We start from the raw sequence: 24,007 nt of genomic DNA, 5'->3' as shown, positions 1-24,007 counted from the left end.
AAAAATTTGGGAGTGTGTGTGCACAGTTTCCCACCGATCATTCCAACATGCAGGAGATTAGCTGTACACAGACGGATGGACACACTTAATTCCCTAAAGTTTTCCTTCCCTTAATATTGGAATTGGCTCTCTGCACCACAATAGTGCAAAATAAAATGGTGTGATGCTACAATGAGAAAAAGTAGAGACAGAATCTTGCTGTAACAATCATATGGCTGTGTTAGCTGCTGTGAGGTCAAATTATTGGGCGAAGAATTATCTTGCAACTTCCAACCATATGATATATCACTTCCAACCGCCAGAGGTCACAATTGCTCAATACTTGAACTAGGTTTCACTAGGATGAGGGACGGTGATGAGCAGATTACTACTCACCCAAAACCCCGAACAGATCTTCAAGGGTCACTACCGTACCTAAACCGCTGTGAGACGAAGTATGAAAATGAGGCGTGAGTCAGGTCCGGGTACTAAAGTATAATTCGGGTCCTGCATGCGAGTCATGACAGTTCTAAAAAATGTTGTCAAGATAACCAGTGGTGGAAAGTAGCCAAAAGTTGGCTACATGAACTTTTAAATGTATCCTTGTAGCTACTTTACTTAAGTATTTCCATGTTTTGATACTTCTACTTCACTATTTTCCAGGGCGAAATAATGTAGCCTAGCTACTTAAAAAAAAACCTCAGGCCTACATTTATTTGACAGCTAGCTTTAGCTTTACTGTACTTTGCAGATTTAGGTTATTAATACGAATAAATCTACTAATAAATAATGTAGGCATATAGGTTGACCGGTTAATCTACCCAAGGCAAGCAGCACAAAGTAATTACAGGTCCTATACCAGCTGCAATATGAATAGCCTACATACAACATGATTAGATTCTGAAATGTGCATTCTGCATGATAAGTAGGCTATATACAATATACATTTGCCTTTGTTACAGTCTGTCTTCTACCACTGAAGTAGCCATGGATCACACGACGGTCAACAAGGATGAACTTCAATCTGGTGTTTGCACTTTCTCTCTTTTTGGCCTGCACATCGACATAAACGTTCAGATTTCAAATATAAAGTGCTTACCACATGGCCACGGATGTTAAAATTATGTATGGGCCCTCAGAAGTACCCACGTCTTCCGTATTGTTCAATAAAACGCATTTTAATCCGACTGGTGGCCATTTTCGCATAGAGTTATAATGTATTAGAGTGCAGTACACCTCACAACCGATAGGGTCACGTAGTTGAAAGCATGTGGAGAAAATACGGAGAAATGGCCACCGATCGGGTTAAAATGCTTTTTATTGAACAATACGGGAGATACGGGTACTTCTGAGAGGCCGTACATAATTGTAACATCCGGGGCCATGAGGTAAGCAAGCACTTTATATTTTAAATCTGAACGTTTATGTAGATGTAAGGGCCAAAAAGGAAGAAAGTGCAAACACAAGGTTGAAGTTCATCCATGACTGTCATATAATCAATATAATGACAATTCTCCGCGCACGAACTATAAATTAAGCATTTTTCTAGGAGTCAGAACACTCACAAATGCATTCCCCTATGACTGTTGACAAAGGCATTATTGTAGTAGGTTCTTGTGGTTTTTCTTGGAGGTTTGAGTGACGATGATGACGGTCCCAGAAACGCCGCATGTAGGCCTACGCGTTTTCACAATTCCGGTGTGGTTTTGCAATAGGTTGCCTAGGCTACAACGTTTACCCTGACTAAAAGATTGACTAATATAGAGGAAGGAACTTTCGTGAGGGAGGGGAAAGGCCACAAATGTCAAACTAGTTGCCTACACACTTGACGCATGATGGAATCTCTCACTTATTGTCTACATAATGATAGTTTAGAATGTAGTATATAGTACAGAAAGTATTTAAGTCTTAACAATTAGATAGATAAACCTATTGCACACACAAAATGGACTCTAACATAATGGAGATCATAGAGGAATTCATGGGAAGTCCGTTGGTGCTTTGGGTAGGTTATATATTTATTTATTTATCACTGTAATTTTCAGAATATGTCGTCTTTCTTGCAATTAAGACAGAGAGAGAAATATTGTACTCATTTGTGTGGTGGAAACCTTCTGAGACAGGCCTAGACTACAGGCTTAAAATAGGCATTTGACATTTAGAATAGGATTCTGTAATTTTCCATTCCTTTCATCATAAATAAAGAGAAAAACATGGTGTGAAATTCACCCGGGCGTGAATAAAAGCCAAATAACACTGTTGGCTCCTGCTGCTATTGTGAATTGAACAACAAAACAACCCACTTCTCTTTTTGACTGCATGGCTGTTTGTGGCCAGGTTCTTCTCAGGCCTGACACTTCCGTGTCCTTGAGCTGTTGGAGCGGAAAATAATAGAACTAATCTACATCAAAGATTGTTTCAGGAGATAAACCCAACCTTGAAAATAAAAAGAAGACGTGCTGCATTTGAAACAGGCTGAATTTGGTACCATGGTTTTCCTGTCAACACACGCAGCCAGCCCTATATAGGGCTATAGGAGCATTCTCCTCAATCAGTAGCCTAATATTTATCAAGACACAGAAGGTCCCAAGCTACTCTGCCACGCATTATGACTCCCAACAAACTTATTATTGTATTTACCAACGTTGCAATCTTTTGGGGGAGGACTGTTGGGAATAAACCTGATTATACTGCAGTTTGGACTGGCATAGCCCTTCCTAGTTGAGAGAGACCTTGGCCGCAGTCCTGGTTGGCTCCATCTCCTTGTGAAGTGCTTCCCGGTGTGAATGCTCAGCTCCCACCTGTCTAAACAGGTGCTGCACTCCACCGTTTGAGGCCGCTTCCTGTGTGGAAATGTTTTTGTTTTTTCACCTTCCTCTCCCTCCTCTCCCTCTATCCCTCTCCCTCTTTGGCTTTGCATTGACTCGCTGCTTCTGTCTATATCTCTGCTAATCCATCTTCTGTCTGTCTGTACTATGTACTTCTGCCCCCCCTCTCTCTCCTCATACACATACACCCCCCCCCCACCCCCCACACACACACACACACACACACACACTCTGTCCTTCCTCTTTCAGGTGCAGCTGTTTGAGAGAATGGTGGAGGGGGAGGACAACGTCCATTTTTATAGCGAGTACATGGAAGTGAACTCCGTTTCCCAGCACCGCTACCTGATGCTGACCAATGGTGTCTTTCTTAATGAGGTCATGAGAGTCATGTAAGATTACTTGAGTATTACTTGTGCTCCAATCAATGCTAACTTAATGTCCCCCAACTTTGCATGTGTTATGACAGGGATACAATTTTCTATGGGGTTCCCTAGCTGTGACTAAAAAATACATTCAAATGACGTGAAGTGCAAGAGCTGACCGTGTCTTCTAAATTCATAATGAAATAGACCTGATATTAAGTGGGAAGTTGGCAGTATAGTTTAGACATAGATTTTATTTTCTACTCAATTGCTTTCCTCCAGAATACTTGAGTGGAGTGGAGTGCCATGATATAATGCGGGCTCATCTGTTAATTACTTGTTTTGTGTGAGATATACCCAGAAAGGTAAGAGGGAAGCAGACCAGCGATGGACTTTTACTGTATATAAATATGTGCCAATGAGTGAGTCTGCGCAAGGCCAATGAAGTGAGTGAGAGCTTTGCAGCCTGTGACAAACCTCGGAGTACTGTGGTACACTGCCTAGCCAGTGCAAACATTTGGCAGATGTACAAAATATATTTAAGCAATAAGAGGCCATGGCACATCATGGTTATATCAAATAAACATATGGAGCTGGAGTGTGCTCTTATATTGTGATAATATAACAGCTGTGGGTGTTGTGTCCTACTAAATGCCTGTAGCTGCGATATAATACGATATATCGCAGACTCAAGTATATTATTGTTTTTATAACACTTACCAGTGATTAGCAGCAAGATTCAACCGCAGTTTTACCAAAGATTATGTTGCAAAAACCTAGCCTAGCCATGGTTTGTCGTGATTATACAATGGATAACTTCAATGCATTCCAATGGCGAGTGTTGTATTGCTGATAAATGAAAAAACAAATTCATTGCAATAACAATGAAAACTGGCAACGGCTTCTTTAAAAGGAAATACAGGTATCATTGTCAAAATCTTAAATGAAAAGCTTTTTATTTTGACTGCCACATTTTATTTGTTATCACGTCATCTTTTTGAGCGGTGTAACCGCTCCTATAAGAGGGTTTAGGACCCATCCGTGGCGAAAGTTTTTCTTTCCGTCGTGAAATTTTGTCTTTCACTGTGACGCCATGCTGTGGAAAGCACGCCCATAGGCTAAGCTCTGCAGGACGTGCCGTGATTGGCTAGCGAGACACATGATGAAATTAACTTCAAACTTCGCAGACGCGCTGTGATTGGCTACCGAGATGCATGATGAAATTAATAACTCATAAATAGCACCGCTCACTTCACACTGGGTGTGATTTTTATGAGACCTGAGAGAAAAGTTGGCATACAGTATGGTTTCATCATGCACATATGTGTCAATGAGCGATTTGTGTCAATTAGTCAGCACCATGTTTGCATTCAAATTTAAGGAGGGTAAAACTAATTCCCTTACAGCTGGCAAGACAAAATCTCAGACAGTATTTGCTGAACTGCTGATTAATTTGGCCTGACCTAAGCACAGTTATCGACAAATGATTGCATGTGGAGTTTCACTGCCTGCCTCAGACTCATTAAAAATGTATTCCCTCCACGCCCAGATGCACTATCTGTTTCTTAAGGTTTCCCATCCGTTGAGAAATGGTACTAGTTATTTGAGCTCGTTGCTCATCTGACAGTATGCACTAGATATATATTGTCTTCCTTTGTGTGTCCGTCCCAGAGACCCCAACCCCAAGATGGAGCAGCTGTACCACAACGAGAGAGATGACCATATGCTGAGAGTCCAGAACTTCTCAATTTTAAATCGACACCTCAGGGCCTACTACCAGGTATGGTAGGAACAAAGGAGTATGGATGTAGTGTGACAAGAAGGGGAAAACAGGATCGAGAGTGATTTACTATGAATCTGGAGTCCTTTCAGTCCGTTTGCAAATGTACTTGCACCAGTATTTAGATTTATTACGACTGCATGAGAAGAAGTTATCAGAGTTTGTTAGAAAACTTTTAGAAATACTAGAGCAAGTCAGTTTTAAAAGCCATGTAATGGTTTTGACTGTGTTTTCCATGTATTCCATTAATTGGAATACAATTGACCACTGTACATCTATATACTGTATCTATAAATTCAAGGAATCTCTGTCTATCTGTCTGTCTGTCTGTCTGTCCGTCCGTCCTTCGCATATGTTGAGAACCGTTCATCCGAACGTCTTCACACTAGGGTTGGATGCAATGACTAATTTCACTCACATTTCAACAGTGCTTTTTAAACCGACCACATGACTAGTCTAAAATTAAGGAATAAAACAGCCAAACATTTCAATCTATGAGGCCAAACTGAAAATAAATGCTTAATATAATATTGAAATAATCATAATTTTAAATGTTGCAGAAAAGTAGGGCATTTTACAACTTTGTGTTATGCTTAAATATATGGGCATGCCCAGATATGGGCATATTCGGATGACATCGGAGATCTCCATACATGGGCATAAACGTGACACGGTACTCTGTAGGAACAACGGGTATTACAAAAACAACGTTCCCGAGTAGGCTGGTGCCCGGCGGGCACTGTTCTAGTTTCTATAATAACAGGTGATTAAACTAAGTTTATTTTTTCTGTGAAATTGAAAAACACTGATTCGTAGTTGGGTAAGAGACTGAATAAATACTGCATAGGCCTATTGATAAAGTAAAAGGAGCAGTAAATTATTTTGTTGTTGTTAAAATAAGTGTTAAATAGCTCTATACTCTGACAGCAATCATTGCTATAGAGTGTTTGATCAGTAATATGGGTCTCCCTATGTCTCTCCAGCTCTTTAGTAAACAGAAAATGCATCTTCAGGTCAGGATACCAATGTTGAGAGAACTCGTACAGGAAGGATATAGGATAAACAACTGAAATTGGAAGTCATGACACAAAAAGTGAGCAGACTAAATTGAAACTGTAACACTATAAAAATGAAGCTGATAAATGGGCACTCTCTGCTGATTGGCTGACCTTGGCAACCCACCTGAAAATGTATTTGCTGTTTATTAAAGAGCTGGAGAGACAGGGAGACCCCTGATATTGAACTAACTCTCTATAGCAATGATTGAATATAGAGCTTTAACATTTTGATTAAAAACCTTTTTTAAACCAAAACATATCGAACAACTTACACTACCTTTAAATTAATAGGCAGCAAGAACAATACTACGGGTACTTACACTACCTTTAAATTAATAGGCAGCAAGAACAAATACTATGGCTATTATGCAAATTATGACAAAACAAACAGTGCTACTCTTAGGCTTACTCAGACTGAATATCTTTGTTGAGTGAAATCAACATTTGTTTATGTGTTAGATTCTCCATTAGCTGTGCCCTAAAGCACAGAGTCTTCCTGGGATCCACATATAAAAACTATACATACATTTAAAAACAACGCGGTCAGGTGAAAGACGGGACCTGAGGCAACTGCAGCTGAAAAAAAATCTCTCCAATAGCGAGCTCACACACACACACACACACACACACACACACACACACACACACACACACACACACACACACACACACACACACACACACACACACACACACGCGCTCACACACACCATTGCCCACATGGAACAGCCTCGCCCCTCCCTCACAGTATAATCTCATCACTCAACTGTGCACTTCAGGATAGTTTGCATGGTTTGCTTAGGTATCAGCTTGCAAACAACGTAATGGCTGGTACGTTCTAAAAAGCAACCTTTTATTTACCCATTTAGAACTGTTGTAACCCATACTTAGTTATACGGTACCTTTCATGCCGGGAACACGTCTGTCATTTCTTATTTAAAAATAAATAAATAAATCTCAGCCTCTGTAGCAGATAAATAGACACATTAAATAAAAAGCATTTGAGAGCTATCCTATATTAAAATTGGCTTAAGCGAGGTCCGGCAGGCCGGCTGTTGGGCGGGCCGGCGAATGAACATCTGACGTCACACTCATGTCACGGCCACGTCACTATGTCAACATAGCCATAAACAAACCACGGCCACGTCACTGTGACAACACACCTCCTCTGACGTCACGCTCATGTCACCATAATATGGTGACATATCTGACTGATCTAAATATGGAGTGCGTTGTCTAACCTCAACAAATCAGTCAGCGCCAATGACATCAGGGATCACCATATATGGGCGTAAAAGGGACAAGGACTGACAGATACAGAGATCTCCCTATATGGGCACAAAAGGGGGCAGACAGACGGGTACAACGGGTACTCCGACAAGGCCCTGACACTATGACTCAGACATATTGTTCTGATTGGCAGTGCGACGTAGGTGTGAGGCCGCGTAGAAGCCCGAACCTCTAGTTACTGAAAATTACTTTCCCCTAATGTTCATTAAAAAAACATTACAAATCAATAATCAAAGGAAATTGAAATAAATCAATATAAATTCCATAAATCTGTATGTCTTTCATTTTTATTTATTTTTTATATATTGAAAGTAATCTTTGGTAAAGCGAAAAGTCTAAACTCTACAATGTTTTGTATTTCACGTTTCCAACTGCTACAGAGGTTGGTAAATATTTATTTAGTGAACGTGGACAATTCTGTAAAGTTTTTCAGAAAACTCGTTTTTAGAATCGGCCAGACATGACGCTAACTTGGGTGCATATGATCTAATGTGTAAAACAAAACCTAAAAATGTCAATAAAAAAATCTATAAGAGTTTAACCAACTAGTACTTCTGTGCCAATCAGCAGGAGCAACACGATTTAATAGACTAGTCAATAACCTAAGCACATCTCTACTTAACACTTGGCGGGTGTGTTACTGAGGACCAAGGGGAGTGTAGAGTTGAGTGTGATGTCGATCGGATGAGCAGTCATAAGAAAGCTACAAGCAGCAATACTGGGAGCCAAGCTATCGGCCTGTTATTAAGGGGTACATTCGGGAACATACGGGAACGCATTCCGAATGGGCACTGTACAAGTAAGACTTCATGTGCTTCCTCATTCTTGCTAGAGTCACTCTCTCACGTGTACTGTTCAAGGGACGTAATGTGATTCGACAGAAATGGGAAGTGAAACAGTGAACAGACATGTTTTTCATTTTCACAAGCAAAGCAACACATGCAGTCAACTTGAGTGCAAGCCATGTCATTTTCTCAAAAGCTGTGAATGCAATTCTATAAATATACAATGTTGCGAACTGTTTATGTGATGTATCCAATTGTTTTTTCTTCTATAACCAGCATTGTGACCACTGAATTCAGCTCACGCAGACCCTTTCTTTTGAGTGCCCTCTGTTAAAGCATTGATGCATTTGTGGCGGAGAGAAATGTTTTCGTATTTCAGCGTATTCTCCTCCTGCTTTCTATTCCAATCAGTCTGCACACCTTTAGAGTGTCCTTATAGGGACATTTTCATCAGCTAAGAATGATAGCTGAACATTGCATCACTCCTCACTGCCCAGAGGCCTTCTTCTATTCATAATGAGCTGGAAGTCTTTTTAGTGCATTGAAAAATCTATTATACAAGTGTTTTATTTGTTTGTGATATGGGAGGCAGAATTTGTTCAATTGTTAGTAACTAGTGCAGTGCCCATTCAAAACGTGCGCCTTTGAAATAAGGCGACTGCTTGGCCTCAGGTATTGCTGCTTGCAGCTTTCTCAAGAGACGCTTATCCGTTTCACACTCAACACTGCACTCCCTTGGGTCCACAGCAATATACCCACCAAGTGTGAAGTCGATCGGATATACTGATCTTGAGATATGTGAAGGATACTGACTCCTTTGTTCATTGAAGGGACAAATGGAGCTTGTTGTGTTGTGTGTAGACATACAAACAAACCACTATGTTGATCATTCTGATGACGTGTAAGGCTTTGTCATCCTTTTAACGGACTAGTGTTATGGCTCGATTCTATTCTATTTGATTCTACTAGCACTTAGCAGTAATGCACATAAATAGGGAAATGTAGAGATAAAAAATAACTATAATAAGTTACTTTTGTAGATGGGTTTTGAAATGTTAATTTCTCAGGGTTATTAATTTGTTGGCCCCTTTCATGCACAAGTGGATAAAAGAGAGATCTTGGCCCCCAAGTTAACCATGGTATTTTGAAGGCCATTCAAATGCTAAGAAATGAGGATCCAATTAACTTCAGGAAATTACAGTCGGAATCTGATTATGACAAGTACACGTTGCTCTAGGAACACAGCTTAGATAGCACTGAAGAAAAAGATATAAATATACTTAAGAACAGATAAAGGAAACCAAGACAGCCCCCACAAGCATTAGAAACCATTAAAGAATCTAATTATGTCTGAGTAAAATGAAACCTGACAGCAATTCACATAACATGAAGCCTGCCTTATGATGGCAAGATAGAATATGACAAAGATAAGGTTTCAAATGGATCTCTCCTATAACCTCTTTGGCCAGCAACTTCTGTGAAGTTCAGACAGGGATATTAAACTGAGTGAAGGATGAAGGCTAATTCCTTCTCACTTAACTATGGTGTCATTGATAAAAGTTATGAATATGCTGCTGGCTGAACTAGCAGCTGGCCTGGGCATTATTCCTACAAGCGTTTAAGAATCATAACAGTGAAAATTGCACCATGAATTATGTACATGTATTAGTGTCTAAAATTCGCACTGTTATTGCATCAATCAGTAGTGAATGATTCAAGCAACTAGAAGCTAGTATCCTTCTTTATCGGAACATCATAGATACTGGAGAGTTTATTTGCATGGTAACACGAGAACCATTTCTCTGATATTGAGTCTCGGTTTAGAAAATAAAATTCCAAAGATTCATGCCTCATTCGGAAGGCTTTTGACACAGATCAACACAGCAGTGAAACAGCCAACATCTTTAATTCCTGAATAACCAAAAGGTCAAGGTTGTGGGGTTGTGCAAGGGGTTTTGTTAGATTCATAGCATTCTTAACCATATTTAATTCACATGAGTGGTTGGATTGGTTGGTTTTAGTTTATATTTGTATGCCATGGATTCTGCATTGGTGGATCAAATACAAATAAAAACAGGCTTTGAGAGCAGTTGGGCTAGCAGTAAGCCAAATGCAGTGTGTAACTCTCTGGCAACAAGCTCTCTAAGAGACAAAAAGACTGAAAAAGACTGCATACGGTACATTCTTTTGGATCTTAAGACAGAGGTCATAAAGTAGAAAGGGAATGAAATAGCACTGGATTAAGCAATTTCAACAAAGTCATCTGTATTATCTGATCAGTATTATAGATTGCATTGAATGAGAAGCATAGCACCCAAGTTCCTGAAGAAAAGCAATTGCAAAAGTCCAGGTCTTTGCCAGAAAAGACAGGTTGCTGGACAGGAAACGTCTGCAACAGACATCCAGCAAAATTCAGTCATTTGGGCTCTGCCAGTACATTAGTTGTGGAAATTGTGGTTGAAGAAAGTTTGCCAAAACAAAAATGCAGGGACTCTCTTCTCTCCCTAAATCTTCATGTTTCTTATAGGAAAGAGTCAGTTTCATGAACTATCTTTCCTCAGAGGTACTGAAGCCCAATTTATACTTTGTCGCATGACGGTGTCGCTTGTGAAATTCTTTATTTCCAGTGAGCGACATTGTCATCTGACAAAGAATAAATTAGGCTTAAGGCTACTATGATACAGCGTAGTTACGCTTTGATATATCTCCCTGTCAAACTATGTTTTCCAAGAGATTTACACAGGCATTAAGTCCACCAAAGCTCCTCTTTCAGCTAGGTAAAAAAAAAGTTAGATAAACAAGTCCTGGAGTGGCAGACTGTGATTAACTAGGTGTCTAAATAAAGGTGAGATGGGACGATAGTGAGCATCTTTTGTTAGGTGTTTATCTTTATTTTCGGGTGTTTTGACTTTATGTCAAGTGTAACCTTTCCTGATACTCTATTATTGGTGTTCAGTTGTTTCATCTAACAGCTGTGACCTTTGGCTGTCCTTACGAAACTGATATTGTTGTTCACCACAAAGACTACAATGGAAACAAATTACGTTTGTTTTTTCTTGGTAAATCCTCAACCAGATACATGATATTATTGTCATGTTTACCTAGAGTTGTCCTATCTCTGACATACTGTATGTCATTGTTTGTTACACTGCATATATTTTATAATAAACATACAGTACAGCTACTGAACTAGAGTTACAGTAGATTTTAGTGACATGTTTTTGAGCATCACATAAACAGAAAAAAACAAACACACACACAATTATAATCAAACACGCACACATGCATGCACGTATGCACTTAAGTGCGAGTGCCCACACATGGTATTTAAACACACTCCTTTCAAAGGAGTCCTTTGTAATATACAGAATTTGTTGTATCTATGCATATGGCTGAAAAATTGGTCCAGGGTCATGGAGGTGAGATATTTAGCATTTCATTGGGGACAGGAATGTTTGCGTCTTCTAGCAGTGTTTATGCTGCCTTATTTACCAATCAAACAGATCCATTGCTTGATTGAAGCTTTTAACTTAACAGGGAAACAACTTTGCTGTGCAATTGTGACATGTCCAAACAATAATACACTTTTAAACAACATGTTTAAAAAGGAAATAAGGAAAAGGTGGTGACTACTCACTAAACTACTAGTAAACTATGCAAAATACTACTTGCTTCAGAAATTCATGTAATATTTGTCAGTTGTCCTGCATGACAGAGCTAATATCCTTTGAATGATAATTAGACTAGCTTGCTTGCTTGTGAGTACTACCATCTCTTACTTTGTGTTATGTTTTTTTTGATGGATATATAACATTCAATGTAAATAAGTATTGCTTTAATTGTGGTGTCATAATGGAAACATTGCCTACATGAGTGATATCATATACCGTAACCAAACTCGTGCTGGGGGAGTGTGATGCTTTTCATGAGAAGATGGATTCGGAATGTCGGAAGATGCGACATTGATTGATTGATAGAGATAAAACCATTTGGAAGTGTGTGTGTGTGTGTGTGTGTGTGTGTGTGGGGGGGGGGGGTTGGAGAGTTATTTTTCAATTTATAAGGTATTTTCTCATGGACACTGCTATACATTTCACTCTTTATGTGGGACAGAATAACAATAAAATACAGAACAATTTAATAATCACCAACCAAAAGAAGGGTATTTTCGACTATCTCTGCACTTGCCCGTCAAGCATGTTTTCCTCTAATAGTCTGCTGCATTGTTTCTGTTCCTCAGGAATACCTGCAGCAGTTGATACTGATGCCGCTTCCAAACATTGCCATTCTGGGGCAGGACCCCCTAACAGGTACAAGATAACCTGACGGTATTATCTATGCCACATCTCTCAGTTGCAAGAAGGCAATTAGATGCTTAAGTAATATCTCTCACTATCTGTGAAACGCATGAAGGTGATAATAGTAGTGATTACAATCAGGGGAGAACAGAGATGATGATGAAGATTATAATGATGGTAATGACAGTTGTGTCTGTGTCCTCAGAGGCAGCTATAGAGGAGCTCAAGAGACTGCTACTGCTGTTACTGGGATGCGCTGTACAGGTAACGGCATACTGTACATGTAAACATGTGTGTGACATAGATGTCACATGCACGCAGTAGTAGTACTGCTACTACTGCTATTACCTCTGCTGCTACTACTGATCTTATTTTCATCTGTTTTTTGCAGTGTGAGAGGAAGGAAACATTTATTCAACAGATCCAGTCACTGGACATTGAAACACAGGCAGATATTGCCAGATGTATCCAGGAGGTATGTTGTGTTTGTTTTCCTATTGTATGTTATTCTATTTTTAATAACCATTGTTTTGGTAAATGGTCAGCATTTTGGTGGCCTGCCATTCTATAGCGTAACAGTTTAAGCTTGCCTGTCAGGCTTGTGCACATATTCTATTCTATAACCCAGCCTTTATTTGCCTTTGGTCTGGGAAATGATAAAAAGAAAGAGAGGGTGAATTTGTACTTCCATGTACTGTTATTCTCATGTCTTACTAAATAAAGTACATCAATCAATCAATCAATATCAGCCCCAGGTGACTTTTATCAGCCCTTGGGCTGATACGGCTGTAACTGACCCATCAACACAAATAATACTGATACAGTATGTCACCGTGAGCACCCTTGCTGTGGACGGAACTGAACATGTAGCCTATGGTAGCCATTGGCTGCTGCATTGATCAAATACTATTAAATAAGGATGCAGACTCGCCCAAGGCTCGGACCAATACGCGCCCTCGGTTACACAAGTTCCCGAATTCCCAAACGAATGCCCTGGTGATAATGTACATTTATTTCCTATCCCAGTCCCATTATCATCCATAGGACTCTCAAATGAAACATAAATGTCAAAATGCAATCTAAAAAAAAAGAATTCTCCCTCCTGTCTCAGTTCCTCCTGTCTCAGTTACAATAACCGCAGGTTGCATGCCAGCACGTCTACATTACAGTAGCAGCACGCGTGAGCTACGGTGAGAACAGGTTTGAATTACAAACACAGCATGTTGCCTACCCAGCATTTTGTGCCAGATTTCTCAGCCACATAAATCATTGAGGTGAGAGGTGTTCTTCCTGTGTGGATGGATGCACCTCTGCTCATCCTTCATATGCCTTCCACCTGAGGACATTTTAGATGGGCGTGTGCATGGTCATTAGTTTTGCATGTCAGCCATTTTTGGCCACATTTCCTCGACAGATATCAGCATTCCTATGGTGATGTGAGAAACAGTGTTTCCCGTGTGCACGGACCCCCCCCACACACACACACTTTGTATTCAATCATCCTTCCCAGAGCCAATGGATTAAATTATTTGTCTCCAGAGCTGCAGTTCTGTGATAGGATTCTCTCACCTTGTTGTAGAGAGCGTAGAGCACTGGTTCTCAATGTGGGTTCCAGGGACCCCCAGCTAAATGATTGATAGTTAGGAACCAAGAGACCCTTATGGGTCTGTAACTCAGAAAGTGTACACATATGTTTGAGTAAAGTGTACACATTTGTACACTCTCTCCGAGTTAAATTAACACCGGATTTCACAGTGTAGATTAAAACCTGGTGTCAAATGGGGGTCCGTGACCTATAATGCATACCAAACTGGGGGTCCTTGAAATGAAAACGGTTCGAGAACCATTGACTTACAGTCTGTGCTTCCTCTTAGGTGACTCAAGACCCAAGGATGGTGTTGCCACTTCAATGGGAAGAGCTGGGAGGGCTGGAGGAGGGCGATCTACAGCTGGTGTTTGGTTCTATGGCCAAACAGATCCAAGGTCTCCTGGCGCAGAGAGACACACACCTGGAGGTATACGCACATGTAATTATGTAGATGATATAATTAAGTCCTTGTCCATGGCTTGTTTCCATTGGGGTCCTTTGTACTCAATTCATCGAAACATTTAATGACAGACAAATACACACTCTATGGAGTTCTAATTTGTTCCTTTACTTAATATTCTAACATTATTCCTAACGTCACATATATCCCAGCTGTTCATTTCATTACTTGAACTGTTCTTTTTGCCCCCTTTCCTTTCTCTTCCTCTCTCCCTTCTGCTATTGTGTCACTTTCTCTTGCTCGCTATTGTGCTCCCAAATTTATCTCTGTTCCTCCCTTTAATTGCCCCCCTGCCCCCCTCCCCCCCCCTATCTTCTTGTCTCCCTAGAGAATAGTGGAGCTGTGCAGGGAGCGAGAGGCCCAAACTGAGTCAACCACGGTACCCTTGGGTGGTCACAGCAAGGAGCTGCCCCAGAGCCTGGCACTCCAGCTGGCAGACAGCAGGGCAAAGCTACGGCGCCTCAAACAACAACTGTGAGTGTGTGTGTGTGTGCACAGTAAACTCCTCAGTTTGCAACTCTGTGAATGGAACCAAATGGACTTCATTTGCATCCTTTTAGGTACACTTTGGCTTTCTCAGAGTCAAAGTAACAGAGGATTTTTACTGTGTGTGTGTGTGTGTGTGTGTGTGTGTGTGTGTGTGTGTGTGTGTGTGTGTGTGTGTGTGTGTGTGTGTGTGTGTGTGTGTGTGTGTGTGTGTGTGTGTGTGTGTGTGTGTGTGTGTGTGTGTGTGTGTGTGTGTGTGTGTGGTTGTGTGTGGTTGTGTGTGTGAGGGGAAATTAAGGAGAACTGTACATAAATCATCATTATAGCTCTGAGAGACAAATACATCGGCACTTATGTATTCACAGACATTGTATAGAATTATTCATATTTGCTTAAGGGTGTTGTTTAAATGCAAAAATCGTAATAATGTGAGCGTTTGCGCTGAGATATATATTTTGTGTGCTGATTTTATTGGTGCATGAAAAAATTACGGTATGTTGATTCCACGACATGAACTGAAGCCCATCGTTGTTAACATGGAATATTAACACGGAAGTTTGCTTTTAGTCATTGGTTTAAAGTAAACCACTGTTAACTCTTTAGTCAGAAAGTGTAAGATCTTTTGTCCTGTCATAGTGATGGTTAACACTGTCTGTTTTCCTAGAGAGGATAAAGGTGACCAGCTTTTGGATTCGACGCAGGAAATTCAGGCCATGGAGCAGCAACTCAAGAAGCTTCAAAAAGAGGTTCATACATCTGTGCACAGTAAAATTCTCAGTGTTAATTTAACTCTTGAGAGTTCACAAATGGAACCAAATGTTCTGATCTCCTGTGTGTGTGTGTGTGTGTGTGTGTGTGTGTGTGTGTGTGTGTGTGTGTGTGTGTGTGTGTGTGTGTGTGTGTGTGTGTGTGTGTGTGTGTGTGTGTGTGTGTGTGTGTGTGTGTGTGTGTGTGTGTCGGTTAAATGTATCTGCAGAATCGCTCTCTGCAGGCGGAGGCACGTGGCATGCGTGCACTGCGAGATGAATTGGACTGCGTCCGTGAGCGCGCGAGTCGGGCCGAGCATGTGCAGACCGAACTTCAGAGCTGTAAACACAGACTGCGCAGCCTGGAGCTCACACGCACACAGCTTAAGGTATGGACGGTACAGTATATACGTCTATACACACACACACTCACACACACACACACACACACACACACACACACACACACACACACACACACACACACACACACACACACACACACACACACACACACACACACACACACACACACACACACACACACACACACACACACACACACACACACGAAAGCAGAACAAGCTCAGATGCTCACACACTTACAGGTACACAATGCGGCCAGTTACAGTTACACTGAGATTGTAGTCACAAACTCACATACAGGATACCACTGCCAGCTGCATTAAAGCAATTGGGTAGCAATTATGAAGTATTATAATACTTCATACTCATAAGTCATTATAAAAAGCTTTATAATGTGTCATTATTATGGTTCTAAAGCATTATGAGAATGTATAAGCTCTTATAACTGTGATTATACAGGGTTATGAGCATTTTATAATGCCTGATAAGTATGTTTATAATGTATTATATACATGGAATGCATAGCAAGTGTTACCACCACCTGTTTGATTTACCAAATCAAATATTATATTTCCCTGACCATGAGTGTTTCAATCAATAGTGAGCACCAGAAGCCAGAGAATGAAGACTAAAGTATATTGTGTGAACCGTTAAACTGAATATTTACAGCTGCAACATTGGCATTGAATGGGAGACTGGGTTCGCATACTTAGTAATGTTTATAATGTGTTCAAATGAGATGCAATGACACTGTTCCACTATCACCTCCCCCTCTCATTTCATTCATTCTCCATGGATCCAGACAGCCAGGCTGAACTTTATCCTATGCCCACCTGCTACCGCCAATAGTGAAATTATATCTGTTGCATATTAAAATTCCAATGAACATTCAGAATAAACTGGTCTAGAGATAAACAGTTGATTAATACAAAGCCTAGTAATAAAAGCTCCTCAACGTATTATAAAGAATAATAACAGAAATAGCTATTTTATTTATTATTTAATTGTTAGTATTTGCAAGTGTGTATATATGTCTATTTAGCATGCTCGAAAGCGGATGCTGAATAGACATAGCCTTCGAGCTAAATGAGATACAAACAAATAAACAAACAAACAAACAGTTGTCAGTTCTGGGGGAAAAAGCAGTCACTGCTGGCATTTCAATGTGGAGGTGCAGAGTTTTCTATTTTACCGTTGCCTTATCACCACTAGCACAGTGTTTGACCTTAGTTGAGAGTGAGTTCAGAACAAAAGACGTGTTTCAAAGGTGTGCTGGCGTGCCTGCATTGTTTATGCCAATTACCATATTGGCTGGTGGTGCTTAAGCTGTCGACTGTCTATATTTGAAAGCTCAAGGAGGCTACAAGGGTTGCGGCAAGGTGCAGGGAAGATAAATGAGTGATGCAAGTCTCTTGACAAGACTAGAGTATGAAGTACCACTAGCTCAGTGCGGATAATGTTGGCTTCTAAGCCACATATGTTGCATTAGCATTAATCATGGTAGTGCGTCTTATGCGCTTCTTATTCATGTCTTATTTTTGATAAGGGTATTAGTATTAGAAGACAACAATCTTAAAATGACAAAAGAAACTTTTCATAATTACATTACAATGGGATTCTATGAGAAGTAAAACAGCTACTCATGTAGCTACTCCATTCATGTGCCATTGACGGCTGAGTGTATGCCAGTTTCTCATTCCAACCCAGCGCTACACCAGCTGACTTCAACAATCAATGAGAGGTGGAAGACAATTTGTAAAAAATAATTTGGTATGTGTATCGTATGTGCGGGGAAGTCCGTCCTCTAGATATATTATATAATTTTTTTGCATACACTCTGCTCTCCATGACACGACAGCAACTGTCCTAAACTGACTGCCTGCCTAAACTGCGGCCTTGACATCATCCTCTGTAAAACCGACACGTTCTCTTTCTGCATGTGGCGCCCCCTGCAGGAGCAGCAGCAGCTGTGCGCGGCACTGCAGGAGACCAAAGCCCTCCTGGAGCAGCAGCTGACGGACGCCCGAGCTCGCTGCTCCTCCCTACGCGAGCTGGAGAGGGATAATCTCCTGCTGCGTCAGAGAATTATAGACGTGGAAGCGGTTGGTAGAGTGTGTGTGTGCGTGTGTGCATGTGTGCATGCATGCCATGTTTATGTGTCTGTGTTTATGAGCAGTATGTGCGTTTGCTTATGTTTAAGTGTGTGTGGGTGTTCTATATAATTGAATATGTAAGGGCAAAATCAATTAAGAGGCAGACATTGTGAGGTAAACTGCCAGAGGCACATGCTAAATTAAATACCCACATGCTAGCCAGTTACTGTACAGCATTCAACAGATAAGTTTGTACACGATGTGTGCGTGTGCGTGTGTGTGTGTGTTCATAGGAGTGAACACAGAGAGGCAAAGGGTTGATGAGCTGAGTGATGCAAGTCTCTTGGCAAGACTAGAGTATGAAGTACCACTAGCTCAGCTCAAAATAAAATAGGGAGGTAGTACGGGAAATGGTAGCTTGTGAGTCACATATGTTGCATTATCATTAATCATGGCAGTGCAGAGTCTTATTCACTTCTTACTCATGTCTCAATTTCAATAAGGGCTTAATTGGTATTAGAGGACGATGATCTAAAATACAACAACACACAAAACTGCTTTGTTTCTGTAGTAACTGGTACTAACAATATGCCTGACTATACCACCTGTCCCCCCTCGGAACCCCTAAACGTGTGTGTGTGTGTGTGTGTGTGTGTGTGTGTGTGTGTGTGTGTGTGTGTGTGTGTGTGTGTGTGTGTGTGTGTGTGTGTGTGTGTGTGTGTGTGTGTGTGTGTGTGTGTGTGTGTGTGTGTGTGTGTGTGTGTGTGTGTGTGTGTGTGTGTGTGTGTGTGTGTGTGTGTGTGTGTGTGTGTGTGTGTGTGTGTGTGCTCATGTTCATAGGAGCGAGACACAGAGAGACAAAGGGTTGATGAGCTGCTGGAAATGAACATGAGTCTGGAGGCGGACCTCAGGCAGAGCCGCCGCTCTTCTGCACCAATCACAATGGTCCATCACCATTTCCACCAATCGGAAATCGAGTCAGACGAAGAGTTGGGCGAAATGATTGGTTAGCAACATGTCATTTAACATGTTTTAATTAACTGATAAGAGGAAAAATGTTTGAAGTCATGCTGCCTACTGGCTCTCAGTCAACATAACAGGGCAAATCTTTTCATCTATCTATTTTCTCTTTCTCTCTCACATACCCTGTCTCCTTTTATTTATTTTCCTTCCCACATCACATCACCCTCTTTATCCCTCTGCCTTTCTGCTCCCTCTCTCTCCCCCTTCCTCTTCGTTATTCTCTCCTTCCCTTCCTTCTCCCTCCTTCTCCCGGCTTTCTCTTCCTCAGATTTGAAGCCGTGGAGCGTGGAGGTGGGAGAGGCATCAACGCTGAGGCTGCTGGGAGCCGAGCAGGAGAATGCAGAGTTGAAGAGGCGTCTGGCGGAGCTGCAGGCCCAGCGGGAGGTCAGAGTTCATAGAGTCGAGGCCCATAGAACTAATCCATAACTATTTATCACGCAGGTTGAAGGGTCACAGGGGGGCAGTGGTGGAAAGTAACTAAGTGCATTTACTTAAGTACTGTACTTAAGTACAATTTTGAGGTATTTGTACTTTACTTGAGTATTTCCAATTTCCAATACTTTTACTTCTACTCCACTACATCTCAGAGGCAAATATTGTACTTTTACTCCACTACAATTATTTGAAAACTTTAGTTACTAGTTGCTTTTCAGATATAAATTATGAAATATTGAAACATACATTAACCACTTTAGCCCTATTTTATACATAGGCTATTTGAAAATAGCCGATCTACAAGCTCACAACGCTGCGACGCGTTGTGAGCTTGTAGATCGGCTATTTTCAAACATTTTAGTACTTTTACTTTTGGTTCTTTAAGTACATTTTGATACCAATACTTTTGTACTTTTACTCAAGTAAATTTTTAATTCCTGACTTTTACTTTTAGTAGCAGAGTACTTCTTCATTGCAGTATTGATACTTTTACTTAAGTAAAACATTTGAGTACTTTTTCCACCACTGCAGGGGGGTCACCTGGTGTAACAGGGGTGTGATGTAAAAATGGAAAGGATGACTCAATGAGGGTTGATCGATGACGCATTCAACGTGCCACCACATATTTTTCTATCTCTGGCTGCAGTTCGTTGGTGTACTGTATGGTTAATTATTATCATCATGTCTCGGGCTGAGGATTAGTCATTAGTCAATACTATTCAGAACACCAGTAGACTTAGTTATTATTACATCTATATCAAGTAGATCATCACAGATTATTGCTGTAGACATCTCTCATGTCAACCTAGAAACTTTAAGTAAGATGTCATGAAACATTAACATAGGATCCAACAGTTGCAGAGGCTGACTGGCCATTACCTTTCACAGCAGGCCGATTCCCCTGACATGAAGGAAGAACAAGCTTACCTGGAGAAACAGCATCAGAACACACTCGGAGAGGTAAGCTGAAGGGATTCTACTAGAGAGAGCGGTTTCCAACCCAGTGGGTCTACACTTGGACCTGAAATTGTATTGCAAGCTGTTCAGACCAGTTAACAGGAGGTAAAGCAGCCGCCTTGGAATTGGAAAGTTTGATTCCCAGTGTGAAAGTGTCCTTAAGCAAGTCAGAGCCCCGACCCCATTATAAAATTTTACTTAACTATTAAAATTATAAAAATTTTATTTATATAAAAATTATAAAAATATAAAACATATGTGAAAACAACTTCTGTGGCCTATTGGCAGTAGCCTGGTAAACCCTCCCTCCGGAAATCTCATTTCTATTTGATTCCAGGAGTGAGTCTGGCATGAACCGCCTTTCTGCAATATTGGCTGTGGGCTGGAGTTGGGCGGGAGTAATACCGTTGACTGACAACCCCTTCAGCCAATGATAATTTTTCCCCTTCAGCCAATCAGCAGTTCACCAGTGTAATGTGACGCAACGGGACTTTTGAGACGGCCGTGCCGAAAATGGGTTGCCTTATTCGGATACATGGGTGTCACTGCCCGCCCCTACCGGTTCTCTAAATTTTTATTTTTAAATAGGCTTTGTCATGATTAATTGACCACATATATGAAGTTAAACAACTAAATTCTATCCAAACGATATCTTATAAGTAAATTCCGTGCCTCAAAATAGAAGTTAGAGAGCTTTTTGAAGTAAAAAAATAGCGGAGAATATAGCGGACATGAAAAAGATGGCTGCCGTTCGTGTTTTGGGCTCACTCGAACTCGCCACCTGATTGGCCAACGTAAGCTGTCAATCACAGAACAATGAGCGACGACGCTGATAGGCTCGGCCGTTTGGCGTACACAGCCAATATTGCAGAAAGGCGGTTCATGCCAGACTCACTCCTGGAATCAAATAGAAATGAGATTTCCGGAGGGAGGGTTTACCAGGCTATATTGGCAGAGTGCACGCTTGATTCAGGTTTCTCTTAGGACAAGCTTAAACTATCAGAACCAAGTTAAGTCCTGTTCTTGGGTTACTTCATTTAATCCTCTTTTCCACTCCTAAATTCCATCTTGGTGCTCAACAATGCACTACATGCAGAAGCTCATCCCTTTAGGGCATTCGGATTCAGTGCATTTTGAAAGGGGAAAAAAGCAAGGAGGGAGTGAGGATAGGGCTAACATTCAGTCTTTTATGAAGCATAAAAGATTCATAGCACATTTTCCATCCATTTATCATCTCCCTCTCACTATTTTTTCCTCTCCCTCGTCTCATCAGTACCAAAACATGAAGAATGAAAACATCACCTTGAAACAACATGTAGAACTGCTGACAACCAAACTGCAACTCATGGCGGTGGAGAGGAGAAAAGAAGGGAAGAAGGGGGGAGAAGGAGAAGAGGAGTATGGTGAGAGAGGAGTCCAAGGCTCAGAATCCTCCAGGGGAGAAGGGGAAGGGACGGTGAGGAGCACAGTGGAGGGAGAGAGAAGAGGAGAGATCACCAGGACGTTGAGAGAAGCAGGAGTTGGGGAAGAGATTCTCCATCTCAAAGGAGACTGTGGGGCATCAAGGGTATCGAGGGTATCCGAACCAAAGAACAGGGGAGAGGCAGAGGGAGGGCAGAAAGACAAAGAAAGAGAGAAAATGAATGAAAGGGAGGGTGAGTTGACGAAAGAAGAGGCAACAGTGTCCGACGCCCAAACAGCAGTTTTAGAGATCCAGCTTCCTCCAACAAAGCAGAAAGAAAGCAAGGAAGATGACACAGCGGAGACAGACCAGCGTGGATGTTCACCGTCTGGTCCCCACATGGAGCTTGTGATCACTCAACTCCAGCAGGCCCGGGAGGAGGCCGACAGGCAGGCCTTGGTGGCCCAGGAGCTGCGCTCCAAACTGGCAGAGCAGAGCAAGAAAGCCTGGGAGGCTGAGCAGAGGTTGGTGGTCGTGGAGGCAGAGCTACATAGGCTGAAGAAGACTGCAGAGAACCTGGGAGAAGCCCGCAGGCAGATAGAGGTATGGATGGATGGACGCCTAACAACAGCGTTTTGCGCTGATGTCTGGCATGTCTATTTGAAATCCAGGCACACACACACACATACTGCCACATTGCCTGCCCACCACCACTGAGAACAATGTTTCTCTCCTCTCTGCCTTCCGTTAGGTTCTTCAGTCGGACAGTCTGGAGATGGAGGAGGAGCTCTGCCGCCTGCGAAGCCAAGCGGAACTCCACAGGATGCAGGCCACGGTCATCGCCACCCTGGAGGGAGAGAGAGCGGCACTGGAGAGGGACAGGGATGCACTACGCAGCTCTGTGGATACTCTCCGCACAGCCCAGCGCAAGGTTGGACGTAACACACACGCGCACATGCATAGTAGTACACTTACGCAGGCATACACAGAAAGTTGAGACAATATGCTCCTTAAAGCAGCTTTAAAGTACCTCTGTTTTTGCCCTCTCTTTGCCCTCAATTAGTATTCCATGATCTGTAAATATATGTTTGATCCTCCATAATTTAGGTAATCCAATAAGTATCCACAGAGAGCAACCAAACAGAAACACCAAACGCACCGTGGCGCAAACATAACAAGCCAGTTATTTCCTCATTGACACGACACCCACGTGTCATGTCGGAGACGGAGAAGCGCTCGTTTTGTATCACTCAACTGTGCTGCATACTTCCTCATGCATGTCTTTAGTGAGGCTCTGATTTGGTCATTCGTCCTGTGACATCATAGACTTGGATTCAGTGAGTGCTATGTCCAAACTTTAGACCTTATGTAGTTGTAAAACATATAAAACATATTAGTGCTTTGGAGATTTCTCAGGAAAACTTCAAAAAGACATTAAGAGACAAAATTTGTTTGTGTGTGTGTGTGGGGGGGGGGGGGGGGGGCTCATAGCGAACTGACCAACTCAATGCTGATGTAATCCGACTACACTTTCTGACTCAATGTGTAAGAACTGGATTTAACACCCTATACACATAGCAGAGCACGGGACAAGAGGATTCCTTGCATTACCATTCATTTAATTGACATGTTAAGCATTTAGCTGACAGTTTTTATCTGCAGCAACTTCGGTGCAAGGATGTGTGTACAGTGAACGCAGGGCTTCATTGATGCACTGACATCTGACAAGACAGATGGTTTTGATGGATACCTTACCTGTTTGTAAGGATTAAACCAGTGATTTGTAATTAAAGGATGTCTCCCTAACCTGCTGTCATTCTGGTCAACATCTTCATATCCATCTTCATATTTGACATCTATTTATTTTATTGCTCGGAGAAACAGGAGTTTCTGTGTGTAGGTTTGACAGCCTGATGTGAAAGGGAGGATTCAAGCTGTCTCAGACTGAATTATTATTATTTTCTTTCCCAAACCCAGTATTGAGCAATTCAGTCTGGTTGGAAACAAGACAATGACAGATAAGCTTAAGTTGGATTATAGGACGGACACACACACACACACACACACACAC

General features: G+C 41.5%; 1 protein-coding gene across 1 annotated transcript in view; it reads left to right on the top strand.

Moving 5' to 3' along the window:
- The first annotated feature begins 1,781 nt into the window (after positions 1-1,781).
- ccdc88b (coiled-coil domain containing 88B) overlaps positions 1,782-24,007 on the top strand; it is a 33,469-nt gene continuing 11,243 nt past the window's right edge. Inside the window, exons 1-16 of the mRNA XM_080416231.1 lie at positions 1,782-1,984; positions 3,057-3,196; positions 4,841-4,949; positions 12,323-12,392; positions 12,586-12,644; positions 12,772-12,855; positions 14,255-14,395; positions 14,757-14,902; positions 15,579-15,660; positions 15,891-16,049; positions 17,982-18,128; positions 18,960-19,125; positions 19,411-19,526; positions 20,466-20,537; positions 21,808-22,539; positions 22,688-22,867. Of these exons, the coding sequence (XP_080272357.1) occupies positions 1,925-1,984; positions 3,057-3,196; positions 4,841-4,949; positions 12,323-12,392; positions 12,586-12,644; positions 12,772-12,855; positions 14,255-14,395; positions 14,757-14,902; positions 15,579-15,660; positions 15,891-16,049; positions 17,982-18,128; positions 18,960-19,125; positions 19,411-19,526; positions 20,466-20,537; positions 21,808-22,539; positions 22,688-22,867 (2,463 nt within the window). The 5' untranslated portion in view covers positions 1,782-1,924. The remainder of the gene's footprint in view (positions 1,985-3,056; positions 3,197-4,840; positions 4,950-12,322; positions 12,393-12,585; positions 12,645-12,771; positions 12,856-14,254; positions 14,396-14,756; positions 14,903-15,578; positions 15,661-15,890; positions 16,050-17,981; positions 18,129-18,959; positions 19,126-19,410; positions 19,527-20,465; positions 20,538-21,807; positions 22,540-22,687; positions 22,868-24,007) is intronic.

Source organism: Gymnoscopelus braueri (genome assembly GCF_963280865.1).
Source record: "Gymnoscopelus braueri genome assembly, chromosome: 20".
Lineage (NCBI taxonomy): Eukaryota > Metazoa > Chordata > Actinopteri > Myctophiformes > Myctophidae > Gymnoscopelus > Gymnoscopelus braueri.
This window is presented reverse-complemented; position numbering and strand designations above follow the sequence as displayed.